Consider the following 13,959-nt stretch of genomic DNA (forward strand, 5'->3'; position numbering starts at 1 on the left):
AGGCTTTTGACCAAGTTGACTGGATCTTTCTCTATGAGGTAATGAAGAAATTTGGGTTTGGTGAGGGAATACTGAGGATTTGTGCATTCTACGCAGCCGCGATGGCCCAGGTCACAGTAAATGGGCGACTGTCACGGCCCTTTGCACTACAAAGAGGGACAAGGCAGGGCTGCTCCCTCTCTCCTCTCTTGTTCGCCCTGACGATGGAGGTATGATATGATATAATTGGTTATTTATAACATGCTTAATACCCAGAGGTTTCTAAGCGCGTACCCGGTGATCGAACATGTGTTGCTCCATGTCGTCTTGCTTCCAAGGCGAGCACGTTGCCCCTAAGCTATCCTCCCGAGGCCTAAGTATGGCCTTGTGGGTTGAGGGCATCAAGGTAGGGGATAGGGAATTTAAGCTTGGACTCTACACGGATGACGTCATGTTACACATGGTGAACTCTATCAAATCCGTCCCCATACCCCTGGGAATAATTGAAGAATATGGGAGGTTCTCCAGGTTCAGGGTGAGAAGAGAAAAGTCAGTGGTGTTTCCCTTTGCTTTGGATGGTTTTAGGGAGGTGGACGTGCTTAGGCCCCTGGGATTACAAATCCAGCCGGAAGGTCTGAAATATCTAGGGGTCAATATCGTAAGAGAAAGACCTGGGCCTCGCTGACTACCCCCCATATTCGATAAGTTGTTTTCCGAAATGAGCACTTGGGGAAAGGGACAGCTTTCATGGATGGCAAGGCTCAATGCCGTAAAGATAAACCTTCTCCCGAGAATATTATACTTGTTCCAAATGTTGCCAGTTCATGCTCCGGAAGTACTCTTGAAAGAAGTAAAGTCTGGCAAGGTCAGAAACCCAGGGTGGGATATGGGACTTTAATATTGCCAAAAGACCAGGGAGGTGTAGGGCTCCCAGACCTGTTGATGTACTATAGAGTGGTGCAAATTAGGGCACTGGTCCCACACCTGAGGGAGGGAGCAGGAAGGCAAATTATCAGTGCTGTTGTACCTCTGGCTTAAAGGGATATTTTCCGCAGACAAATGGAGGGAACTCACCCAGCGGGACCTCACGCCCGTTGAAAAGGTTCTTGATGGTCACACGGCAATGAAAGACCTTATGTCACGTCTTTATGGGGCCCTGCTGGAATCCAAGCAGGGATTATGCAAGGGCTCAGGGCACGATGGGAAAGGGACCTGGAGATGGAACTGGAGGGGATTCTCTGGCAGCTGATGTGAAGAAGGGCCTTCAAGACCTCCATATCGTGCCAGTACAAGTTGCATGCTATGAAATTGTTACATCACTGGCACTACAATCAGATGCGTTTATCTAAAATGTTTTCCACTGTGGACCCTCGTTGTTGGCATGACTGTGGTATTAGGGCTGATTACTGGTATATGTGGTGGGGATACCCCAGGGTGCAGATGTATTGGTCTGTTGATGTACTATAGAGTGGCGCAAATTAGGGCACTGGTCCCAGACCTGAGGGAGGACGTGGGGAGGCAGTGGATATATTTGGAGAACAAGCATTTGCTCCCGGTGACGGTGGGATAATGGCTGTGGGTCCCGATGAGTAGACTTCCGAAATTAATTCGAGACTATCCAATATTGGGAGGTCCTGAGCATGGGAGGAATTAGGGAGGGGATTACCACATGGCCCTCCCCGATGAGTATATCTGGGCTCCACCGGTCCGCGATGCAATACAGAGGTTGAGCGCTACCAGTCATGGTTTGAAGGAGGGTTAGCCAGGGTGGGCCAGCTATGGAAAGGAGGAGAGTTCATAGGCATTCGGGACTTGGAAGAGGCACTGGGGACAGGCAAATTATCAGTGCTGTTGTACCTCTGGCTTAAAGGGATATTTTCCGCAGAACAATGGAGGGAACTCATCCAGAGGGACCTCACGCCCGTCTAAAAGGTTCTTGATGGTCACACGGCAATGAAAGGCCTTACGTCACGTCTTTATGGGGCCCTGCTGGAATCCAGAGCAAGGGTTATACAAGGGCTCAGGGCACGATGGGAAAGGGACCTGGAGATGGAACTGGAGGGGATTATCTGGCAGCTGATGTGTAGAAGGGCTTTCAAGACCTCCATATCGTGCCAGTACAAGTTGCATGCTGTGAATTTGTTACATCACTGGCACTACAATCAGATGCGTTTATATAAAATGTTTCCCACTGTGGACCCTCGTTGCTGGCATGACTGTGGTATTAGGGCTGATTACTGGCATATGTGGTGGGGATGCCCCAGGGTGCAGATGTATTGGTCTGAGGTCCTGGGATGGATTAAGGATGCAGGAGGAAGGGAATGCCGGCTGGACCCTATGTTGGTACTGTTTGGGCTTGAGAAGCGGGAGGATCAGTGGCAGGTCCTTCCACCACTAGTGCATTTTCTCCTCTTGGTGGCACGTGCATGTCGAGCCAGACACTGGAAGAGGAGAGGACCCTCTACACAGTAAAAGAGGTATCAGGTAATAAAATTGCGGCAAAAATAATCGCGGCAAAAATGCTGTGGTTTGACACGGTAAAGGTGTACCCCATTACACCATTTAAGGGGTGCGGGGGTTGCGGGGGTGTCCCCCGCTCCCCTTAAATGGTATAATGGATGCGGGGGTTGCGGGGTGTCCACGCATCTTTTACATGATTTTGGCAGCAAAAAACATAGCATTTTTGCATCAATATTTTGTATTCATGGCCATTTTTGCTGCGATTTTAAGACATGGGACCGTAAAAGAGTGGTCTAATACTGCAAAAGATATATATTTAATGGAAAACATCACTGCAGCGATTCATGGAGGGAGTGCATCCATAGAAACTGACTGGTTAAAGTTCCACAATGGATTTGACTGAGAGGGAAGAGGGCATAAGGTCCATAAAGAGAGGACCGGCCCGGCCCGGAGGTCTTTACGTTTTTGGGATGCACCAGGGAACATTATAAGATGTGAGTTGAATGCTTAGGGACCATTCGAACACTGGCTTAACAATAAGAGCACAGTTGAACCACTCAGTTGCCGAGGGAAGAGTTTAATTGGTGGGCAGGGGGCTGAGGGAGGGTGGGGAATTAACAGGGGAACAAGTCATGTTATTAGGATCAACAGTAGAGGGTTCATTTCTCGTGTTGGTCTGTTTTATTTTGATGCTTGACTATGTTTAAAATCAATAAACTTCAATTTGTAACAAAAAATAAATAAAGCACAGTAGCACAGTAGCCTGGTGCAATAGCACATGGTCAGATTGGTGGTAGGAAGCCCTCCGCTTCCACTCAGCCTGCCGCGGCTTTAGTCGCAAGAGCTCTAGATCACCATCAAACCAAGGCTCAGACCGACGAGCTCGCTGTCTACACAATCTCATAGGTGGATGCCAGATCCACCACTGGAAGGGTCATGCACCCTGAAATAACAGACTGGGTCACCTTAGCAGCATCAGCAGAGTGCCAGCTACGCTTCCACACTTTAGGTTTAGAACAAACCTCCGGGCTGGCCTCGGCCACTACTAGAAAGGGTATTAGAAAGTGGCCCAACCTAGAAAGGGTATTAGAAAGGGGTCCGACTACACCAACTGCAAGGCTGGGTAAACCATGACCAATGTATGCAAAGAAAAAATAAGATCAAGTGTGTTTCCAAGTCGATGGGTGGGGACAGACACAAGCTGTTGAAGATCAAAGACCTTCATCCCAGACAGAAAACGCAGAGTAGGCTGATCTCATTCGCAATTATCTATGAGGTTAAAATCCCCAACAACCACCAGTTTGTCAAATTTAAGCCAAAGCTCTGCTACAAAATTTTAAAAAGCATCGGCAAAAGCCGAGTCATGTTGTGGCGAACAGTAAACTGTTAAAACGTAACAAGAATATAAAGGCGTAACTGAAAGACAAAATAATAATGCTTCCATTTTTACCTTAGGGTTGCACAATATTACACAGGTAGCCTGGGTAGACCTATATACTAAGGCCACACCACCCCCCGAAGTGAGAGAATGGCAGTCCATCTGAATAATACTGTAAGATGCTGGGAATGCTTGTGCTTTTACTGGACCTGAATGGTCACGCAGCCATGTTTCCTATGGCAGCAAGCTACAACCATCAAATAATAATAACTCAGTCCTAGTGGTGTCTTTCCAAAATAAAAGGGCCTATACTAATAAACCTAATGTCAATCCTTACCTCTAAATACAAATAGTGTGGGAAACAATATTATGAAAGAGAAAAAAGTGTTCGCAAAATGATATGTCAGAATGTTCAGGCCGTTGGCCTCCCTTCTCCATGTTTTCAGCACGGGATAATGTGGTTCACTCGAGCTTAGCACAGTCTATGACTTCTCTAGCACGAGGATGCAGTTCAATCATTAGCATCAGGGCCTTCTGTGCCCAACTCTCTTTGTCTTTCAAATTCTCTTCAGTGAGAGGGCCTGATGCGACAAAATAAACAATTTTCCTCTTTCAAACTTTCACAAGTATTCATTTTCTTAGGCGATTCACTATTCACCCCAGAAACCCTCAGCCAGGCTGTGATCCTTTTAACACAATGTTTTTCACCTTGGATCCCCCTCATCCGGGCTCAGATCCTCTTAATACAATGTTCGTATGAAATTCTTTCTTAGGTGACTCATGGTTCACCCCGGATCCCCCTCAGATGGGCTTGGATCCCTTTAACACAATTAGTCTCCCTCAACCGGGTTCGGACCAATTTCAATTTCACATGTAACTCTTAACACAAACTTGCTTTAACCAAAAGCTTTTAGCTGATCTTTCTCCGTCGGGCTCGGACCAACTTCACCTAGCTTCAACTATCAAAGACTTTCGAATGTGTACAGGGTTTTGCTTGACCGGTTGGAGGACCACTTTGATTTCACAATTCCTTTTCTTGTAACATTTTCCACCTTTTAATTGAATAGCTAACAGAGACTTTCAAATGAGCACCCGTGTGGTGCCAGACCACTCTGTCTACGGTATATTATCCTGGCTTCAAAATTCAATCACTCATCTGCTGTTTAATTATGTTTGCGTTGCTTGCCACATATGCTTCATACACTGTTCTCTTCAGTTTTCACTCTACAATGTTGCTGCTTGCAAACTTGGCTGCAACACAGACCGGTCTGGGATCAGCCTCCCCAATTCACCGGCTGTGCTGACTTCACTGGTGCTGCTTCATTTTAGGACCCAAGGACAGTACCACAGTGGCAAACGATTCTCCCCGCCTTGACTATCGACACAGCAGAACCCTGGGTACCTCTGACACACAATGCAGGTTTCTTCAGCTTTGATTCCGGGTATTACGTTGCTTATTCTCGAAGGTTCATGAAAGTAGCAGTCTTTTGCTGAAAAGGTCAAGGACACTTCCCTCCTAACAACCCTCTTAGGTCTTGCCGTCTTATGCCTTGTATTAAACTGCCACCTTTGAACTGCTGCTTCCTCGTGTGCTTTGCCTTCCTCAGAGTGTGCTTTTGTGCTCCGTCTTTTATCTGTGTGTGGAAGTGTGATGCAAGCCAGGTGTGCGTAATGATCAGTAATTGCCTGACCCTGCCTGACCATGTGTTGGGACATGGCAGGTATACGGCTCGGGTGTTAGGCCGTTTTCTCTCAAAGTGAGCTGTCTGTGAGAAAGTGTTTTGGGGTCATTACGAACCAGACGCTAATTGCACCAACTTTACCACCATGGTGTAAACTACGTTTACACCATGGTGGATGGCGGATTTACCGCCCCATTCCAAGGTGAGTGGGGCGGTAAATCCCCATTTCCCATTTTCCCTTCCCCATTCCCATTTTTGCCCCATAGGGCATAATGGTAGTGGGGAAGGCGCTAATTACGCCACCGTAAATTACGGTGGCATAATTAGCATCATGGCAGGTTAGCACCATGGATTTTAACGGCTGCTAAGAGCAGCCGTTAAAATCAGAATAGGCGTTAAGGGTTAACGACGGCGTTAACCCTTAACGCCTGGGTCGTAATGAGGCCCTTTGTGTCGGAAAGGGTGGGGGGAGTTTGAGTTCCTAAGTATCCTACCTGGTAGGATGGGGTAAAATTGTTACAGGGAAGGTGATACCATGTGTCTCCATCCGGTGTCCCACTTCCACTCCCCAACGACCCCTCAACCAGGTATTCCTCCCACACTGGTCCACCCCCAGGAACTGGATCCAAAAGCGATGGCCGTGTCCAGGCCACCTGAATGACAGATACCTGGGAACTAGCGGTTGAGGAACCCTCAGGTTCCTCAAAGCTACCAAAGAGCAGTCCTTCATGAGACATCACCTGAAGGTCACTAATCAAACCCGAAGACTGCAGGCCCCGACCCTGCAGCCCATCCACAGCATGGATAAACACAGACGGCTTGACTTTGGCACGACTTTGGCGTGCAAGGCTCACACCTGCTGAGCTTGTCTGCTGTGCCTCCATGTCTGTGTCTGCCCCCGCCACTGCTCTGAAGAGAGCAAAGATAGACCATGAAGCGTGTCTTGTCCGCAGGACAGGCAGAGGATGCAATTAAAAAGCCAGGCAACTTCTAGACCATAAATGGCGGTCTACAAGGAACCGAACGCAAAATAAGAAAATAAATGAACTGAAATAGTAAAAGAAATTAAATGGCGTCCAGTCACAAGCTAAAAGGAAAGGAACATAAACATAATCATAAAACATAAATTAGAAAAGCAATTTAAAAGCTCAATAGGCAAATTAAAACCAAGTTAAGTATTCATCGGTGACCGTAACCTACATGCAATCAAGAGGCACGCGATCATTGAAGAAGACTCCAGAGTGCCTAGCACCACCCACTGTTCCAAAGAGAACAATGTCAGACTGCAAAGCATGTCTCATCTGGGAGGCAGGCAAAGGAGGCAATCAAGGAAGCCAAGTAACTTTCTAGACCACAAATAGTGGTCTACAAGGACCCAAAAATGAAGAAAAATAAAATAAGCAAATAAATTAACTGAAACAGTAAAAGAAATTAAATGGCGTCCAGTTACCCGCCTGCTCGTGAAACAAGCTAAAAGGAAAGGAACATAAACATAAATCAGAACATCAATTTAAAAGCCTAATAGGAAAATCAAAATCAAGTTAGGTACTCAGCCGGTGGCCATAACCTGCATCTCGATTTCAGCTGCACTGTTTCCTCCAGGCATGTCATGGTATTTATACACTGAAAATGCTCAAACAAATGCCTGTCTATTTCTCTGTATGACCGCTCTTCATGTCCCTTGTGTTCTAAGAACAAGAGTAGACTAATCACTTTGTATCAATTGGGATGATTTGGGAGATTTACAGGACATCTTTGCTGAGTAATAGTCCTGGGGATGGAAGGGCTCTTCCCCAGTAGGCTGGAGCCCAGCTGGCTTCTTCCAATGCCCAGGCTGAGGACTAGAATGCTATCAAGGGGAAGTGTGTGGGATTTGACCGGGAGAGCGTGTGCTGATTTACACTGACCATTTCAAGTCATGAAAGATCTGACACAGTGTCTAGGCATTATGTTACATGAGAAAGGGGTTAAGAATATTCTGGATATTAGAACCAGAGGACATGCGCTCAACAGCCCTTACAAGGTCTGGCTAGGCATTGAGTGTATTCAGCTAGAAACACATTCTAACAGCTTACTGCTGGCACACTGGCCCTTTTCATGTTGACTTACGTCAAGTAAACTGCGGAGGAACAATTCCATCCCTGACACTGTTCATCCACCATGTTCAACCCCTGTGTTCTGCTCCCACTGATTCATCCTTCCTTTTTGCCACCAGTTCCAAACGTATGCAGCTGGCACTGAAATTCTCCTAAGCTGCATGGTACTCACTGATAACCTTGCATTCTTTCAGGGGTGTCTGGTAGCCAATGGAAAATGGAGTCCAAAGTGGCTTAAACAAACAGTTACAAGGCAGATGTGATTGCCATCCCATAAAGACCTCTGGATATAAGATGTCTGACCATCTGACATGGGCATTTGTCCCTCTCCTAATACATATCTGTCAATGGTCCCTTAGGTCAGGGCCTCCAGCACTTCCTATTTCATTGGCTGAAGGCACAGAAAAATGTCCACCAATTTCTCCAATAAGAGTTAAGACACAGCAGGTACGGCCATAGTATCAGCTCAGCTTAACCATGAGAACAGCCTGAATGTGAGTCTTCCATGCTTTCTCCTTTCCAAGATGCAGTTTGTTCAGAGTGTATTAGCCATGCTTATTTTTAAAACTCACACTCAGTGCCATGTAGCTCTTCTGCTAGGCACAAAGCCACTCTTTGACAAATTGGACCATCTGGGTGTCACCTACACCAATTATGCAGATGACACCCAGATACTCCTTACCCTCTCTGGTAACTACAAGGCCGACATCGCCCTGGATTAACTAAATCTTCTCCATCATTCAGGCATGGATGGTCCTACACGGCCTCTGCCTGAATGATGAGAAGACTGAGCTTCTCCTTGTTGGGTCACCCAATAACCTGGCGAAACTCGGCCCCAGCTACAACAGCTTCATCATCGATGGTATTACCATTCCTATTGTTAAAAGTGTGAAAACCCTTGGCTTCTATTTTGATGCCAACACTAATCTGTCTAAACAAATTAACATGACTGCCTCAGCCACTGCCTACACTGGCAAGCTGATCAGAGCTTGCAGACCTTTCCTGTCCTCTGACAGCTGCCTTACGCTGGTCAGGGCTCTCATACAGTCCAAACGGGATTACTGTAACAGTCTATACCTTGGTGCAAACCAATCCATAATCAATAAACTAAAGGTACTCCAAAATAACGCACTACGAGCAGCCTTAAACATTCCCAAATGAGATCACATCTCCACCACAAGAAAATCATGCAAATGCCCCACCATACAACAAAGAATTGACCTTAAAACCATTTGTCTCACCTACAAGGCCTTAAACCATCTAGCCCCACCTTATCTCACCAACAAATTCACTATGAGGGCTGCCTCCAGAATTACTAGATCCTCCAACACCTTATGCCTAACAGTGCCTAGATTCACATTAAAGAGAGCCGGTGGATCCAGCTTCACGGTCCTTGCCTACGAACTCTGGAATACCCTACCACTCAACATTAAATCTATCGAGTCCCTTCAGTCTTTTAGGAAACAAGTTATCAGTTGGCTACTGGACAAAAGCGAGCATTCTTCATCTACCCTCTCCCATGCCTGATGCTACTGCCGATACTTAACTGTACCTACCTCAAAACTATTTTATTGCATAAATGTACAAATGTATAAATGTAAACTTAGTTTAATGTACTCTGTAACCATCTTCTAATGCACCCTTTTACCTCCGGGTCTGGAGCGCTATATAAATAAATAAACAAACAAACAAACAAACTTTACAGCCTCCCTCCCAAGAAACATCAGCAGATCCATGGTGCTCTTTGTGGCACGCCATGCATGCTACAGGCTCAGTCCTTATTTTCTTCACTCTTATTGGATTCTACGTATGTCTTTTAATGGTGTACAGTGAAGTCTTGTAACTTCCCTATACTGTTCCGTGCTTTACAAAAGCCTATTCTAGTGACAAATAATTTTCGGGTGTAGAACTCAATTTCATGGCCTGTGAGGTGATTATCTGTCCTCCTAAACCACCTACCCTCTTACATTTCATAACGCTGCATGGTAGAAAGTACAGTTGGAGAATCTATGAAAGAAAGAGAAGCTTTTGCAAAAACGGAAAGCTGATGAAGAAGAAGTACAACACAAGGAATTGTGATTGCCAAATTGGAATCAACTTGGCTATCAACCCATGTATATATGTAATTAATATGTATAGTTAGTAACCTTATGGTGACATGGGTCATGGGTTTCTGTAAAATTCTCGAGTTCTTTGCAAACATTAGAGTGGAGCACGAAAACAGCAACAACTGTGCACCCAGAAGACACCCACTGTCGTTATCATTGATAATTCAGAACCCCTTCTCAACAGAATTATGAGAACATGCCACAAATCCACACACAATGTGGAAACTAGGACTATGGGTGATCATACTGTAAAGGAGCAGATGGACACGTCATCCCTAGCTCCTGCACCCTCACCTCCATCATATTGGAACAGCAGGAGAAGATCCCTATGTAGGAAACCAGGTATTGTGCCAATTCTGCATCGAGTGTATGAGAGACGATATGCAGTCAGACAACTGTATTGAATGTGCATGTGCCCTCGCACTGAAAGGGTGGAAGGATGTCTGCACACACCATTGGACATTGAAGAGCTAAAAGGGAAATCGGACGAGGGCAGAGTGATGACATGAAGGAAAGACACAAAGACGCGTTGAAACAATAGGCAAATACTTAAAGAAAGAAGATGTAACTGAAGTAACAAGAGAAACATGTAATGGAATATGAAGAAATCATATGCACCAAAAACATTTGTGAGTAGAGACGAAGTGAATGTACATACGCAGAAACGTAAGGAAGATGAGACATATAGAGGCTTGCTGCAGAAGAAAATATAATGTGACTGAAGCAGCCATGAGAAAAAGATGGACGCTGGACCCGTGTTGAATGAAACCATTGAAGGTACCTCAGATATATATATACAGATATATACAGATATATATATATATATATGTTCCCTTAACCAATCCCTCCCTTCAATTGGTTTTATAGTTTGCCACATAGAATGATGTCATAGATGACGAATATTGAGGTATAAAGCCTCTATATAATCAAAACCTAGGTGTGAGTGCGTGGACTACATTTTATTGTTCGGCAGATTGCCCTATTTTATTGGAGCTGACAATAAAGTATTATTGGTAATTCCATCGTGCACATGAGACGATTCAATGTGCTAGAGCACAATACTCTATCGGGTCGGGCCCCTCGCAATCTCTAAATAAAATCGCACAGACTTTCTCACAAACATGCAATGGTCCAGCACTCTAGGTGCCAGCCAAGAAGTTCAAGAGATTTCAGGTCATTTCCCTTCGCCCTTCAAACCAAACAAGACCAGCAATAGCCATTGTTAATGGAGATGATGATTGACAACACCAGACCATCAGTTCTGATCCAAAAGGACCCCTCCCACTTAACCTGCTCCTCTGCGCTTCAAACCAAACCTCATCCCCCTTTTCTATTAGAATCATTTAGATCTTTCAGTCATTCCACGTATTAGAGTCCCACTGTAGTCCATGAGGATTGCCACATTACCGCATGCGATGCTTAGCATATGCAGGAATAAGGAATGCGTCAATGGTGTGGTGTAGAGGACATTTCCTCCACACAAAACCAGACAGTTATGGAGAATTGCAGTTTTGAAATACTGAATTTGGCAGACCGGTTAAATATGCAGTATTTAAATAAATAAACAAAAATAAATATTCAGAAATGCAACAGGTTTTACCATTACCACCAAACTCTACACAAGGCCCTTATTAGAGCACTCATGTCATACGGAGAAACTGTAAGGAAAACAGGGACTCCCAATCAGAGTCACTGAGAGGAGGAAGCGGGTCTGAAACGGTGCTGTGGTGAGGTGCTGATGCAGTTGCTTACCGGTTCTTAGTAGATTGGCAGCTGCTTCTTTGCCGAGTGCAGCTGATGCATATTCCTGCAGTATTTCATGCAGTTTCTGGCGTGTGCTCAGCCACTTGCTTTTCGCCTGCTGTCTGCGCACGGGATCCTTGCTGAATATATCTCCGAGGTAGGTGCTGTGCAAGACATACATTGGGGATTTGTTAAAAATAAAGGCAATGCAGCGAATGAAAAACAGCACATTGCTGGACTGCACCCCTGTATTCACTCACTATAAATGCATGGCTGGTGATTTGGTGGGCGCACATGTACCTTAGAGTGAACGTCTTTACTATGTTGCATTGTACGAGAGTAGTTGAGCAGTTATAGTTAGGCCGACCTCATCTCCACAGCCAAAGAAAGGGCAGCATTTATAAACTGTCTGGCTCTGTTCTTTCCCTCTGTCGGCAGCATCTAAACTTGCCATTCTCATTTGCATCTTCTACACAGCTCCTACACAACTTGAACCCCTGCCTTTGTCATTCAGTGAGTTATTTTATGGAAATCAATGGGTGCGGTTGGCGTCAATTGAGGAAATACTGCACATCACCCTCCACCATCACTACAAAAATAGTAACCACCCCATAGTATGTGCGGTTTACTCCAATGTGTAGAACATAAGTTGGCACAGACGCCTCGAAGAGTTTTCCAGATCTGTTACCAGTAACCAGAGACAGGAATCCATCATCTTCTGGTATCTTTGAAGAGCATTTGGGTGGCACACACCATCCAGCAAATCTTTAGCCGATCTCTCACCCACACCTTGCCAGCAGGTACACCTCAACAAACTCACAGACTGAATCTGTGCTGGGCCAAAAAAGAAAATGCTGCAACTACATTCTCGATTGCTGTAATATACGGGAACATGTACAGTTCAGAATAATCTTACAATGTTAATTTAGAGACATTTACAAAGTGCCAATGTTGACCTACAGAGCTGTCTCTTGAGTTGACTAAGGCATAACTGTGCCAACAAAAAAGAGCCGAATTAACTTGGGACCACTATCTCAGAATGCAGGACTGTTTATAACAGACAACCTCGAGGAAGAGTTGCTACTACAACTGTCACTGGAACCACAAACATACCTGCACAACATCAACAAGATGTTCATGATTTGGACAGAAGGCAAAGATTCTCTTAAACTGTTGCATGAGTCAATGAATAGCCTCCCCCGCCACATTCCATGCCCAATAGACTAATCCAGGATGAGAATACACTTTCTGGAAACCCCTCTCTCTGTGGGAAGGAATGGCCAACTGGAAACAACAAAAAGCCGGACAGGGTTCTATGTAATCTCATCCTCACAAATTACAAAGTACTAAATTACTTTGTGGTAGGTTACATCCTTGGTTTTTTCTCTTTTTTTCTTTGAATGAGGGGGCCCAGATACCTCCCTTCCATCACCCTACCCTTTCCCCATTTCTCCAATCTTCCACACCCTCAATACCTGTACCCCTCTACATTTATACATCTATGTCTATGTTCCCTCATGCTAAAACCTACTATGGAGTAACCTACCACTTTGCAAATTATGTTGGTGAAACCACGATATACAGAGCACAGGACAAGTTTCCATCCAAGCTGCACAAAAGGATGTGTCATCTACAGCCAGGCAATCAGGTACCAACATGAGGATAACGGACATGCAACTTGCAGCTCTCCAAAAATTGTTTCTGGAAGAGGGACCCTCATGGAGACAAATTGACAGGAAGTTTGATCCTGTATTGAAAATTGCAACCAAGAACCTGCAACAACAAGTTTGCCTTGTTAACACCTATCACCAAGCATTACCACAACTGAACAGAATTATTAAAGACGTGCAACCAATATCCAGCCGAGACGAAGCACTGAAAGACTTTTTCAGTGAACCCACTTAGTTGCGTACAAGCTACCAACAAGTCTAACACAGTCGCTGACAAGAAGCGCATTTCCATTGGATGGATGATGCAATACAAGGAAATGGGAAACCGGCCAGCACGTGAGCTCTGTATCTACTATGACAAGGCACTGAACTGAACAATACAGATTCAAGGAACTTCCATCTTCAAACCGTCCGACATCCAATGCACAAGAAATGCTTGAAAGAAAAAAAGTATGTAGGTGAAACCTGCAAAGAACGTCGCACAAGAATGAACCTACAGAAACATACCGATTCAAACTCTTAAATAGAAAACCCAGTAGGGCACCACTTCACACAGGATGGGCCAGACTAAAAGACCAGTTGGTTTTGGTATTGAAGGGTGATCTCACAAATACAAGACAGAGAAGAGCATGGAAACTCAAACACACCGATTCATGGAATTAATGTGTGCCGAAAAAATCGCCGCGCAAGCGTGCAAAAGCGTGCGAATCGCAGCGCAAGCGCGAAAATCGCAGTACAAGCATGCGAAAGTTGCGCACATCGATTCATGGAAGTCGGTGCGCGTGTAAATCCTGGGATGTGCGCACAAGGGCGCACACGTCAAAAGTGGGCGGAACACAGGGC

General features: G+C 45.2%; 1 protein-coding gene across 1 annotated transcript in view; it reads right to left on the bottom strand.

Moving 5' to 3' along the window:
• LOC138516394 (uncharacterized) overlaps positions 1 to 13,959 on the bottom strand; it is a 746,393-nt gene that overhangs the window by 447,116 nt on the left and 285,318 nt on the right. The window contains exon 10 of the mRNA XM_069631475.1: positions 11,456 to 11,610. Coding sequence (XP_069487576.1) covers positions 11,456 to 11,610 — 155 coding nt within the window. The remainder of the gene's footprint in view (positions 1 to 11,455; positions 11,611 to 13,959) is intronic.

Source organism: Ambystoma mexicanum, chromosome 6q, assembly GCF_040938575.1.
Source record: "Ambystoma mexicanum isolate Mex_15411 chromosome 6q, UKY_AmexF1_1, whole genome shotgun sequence".
NCBI lineage: Eukaryota > Metazoa > Chordata > Amphibia > Caudata > Ambystomatidae > Ambystoma > Ambystoma mexicanum.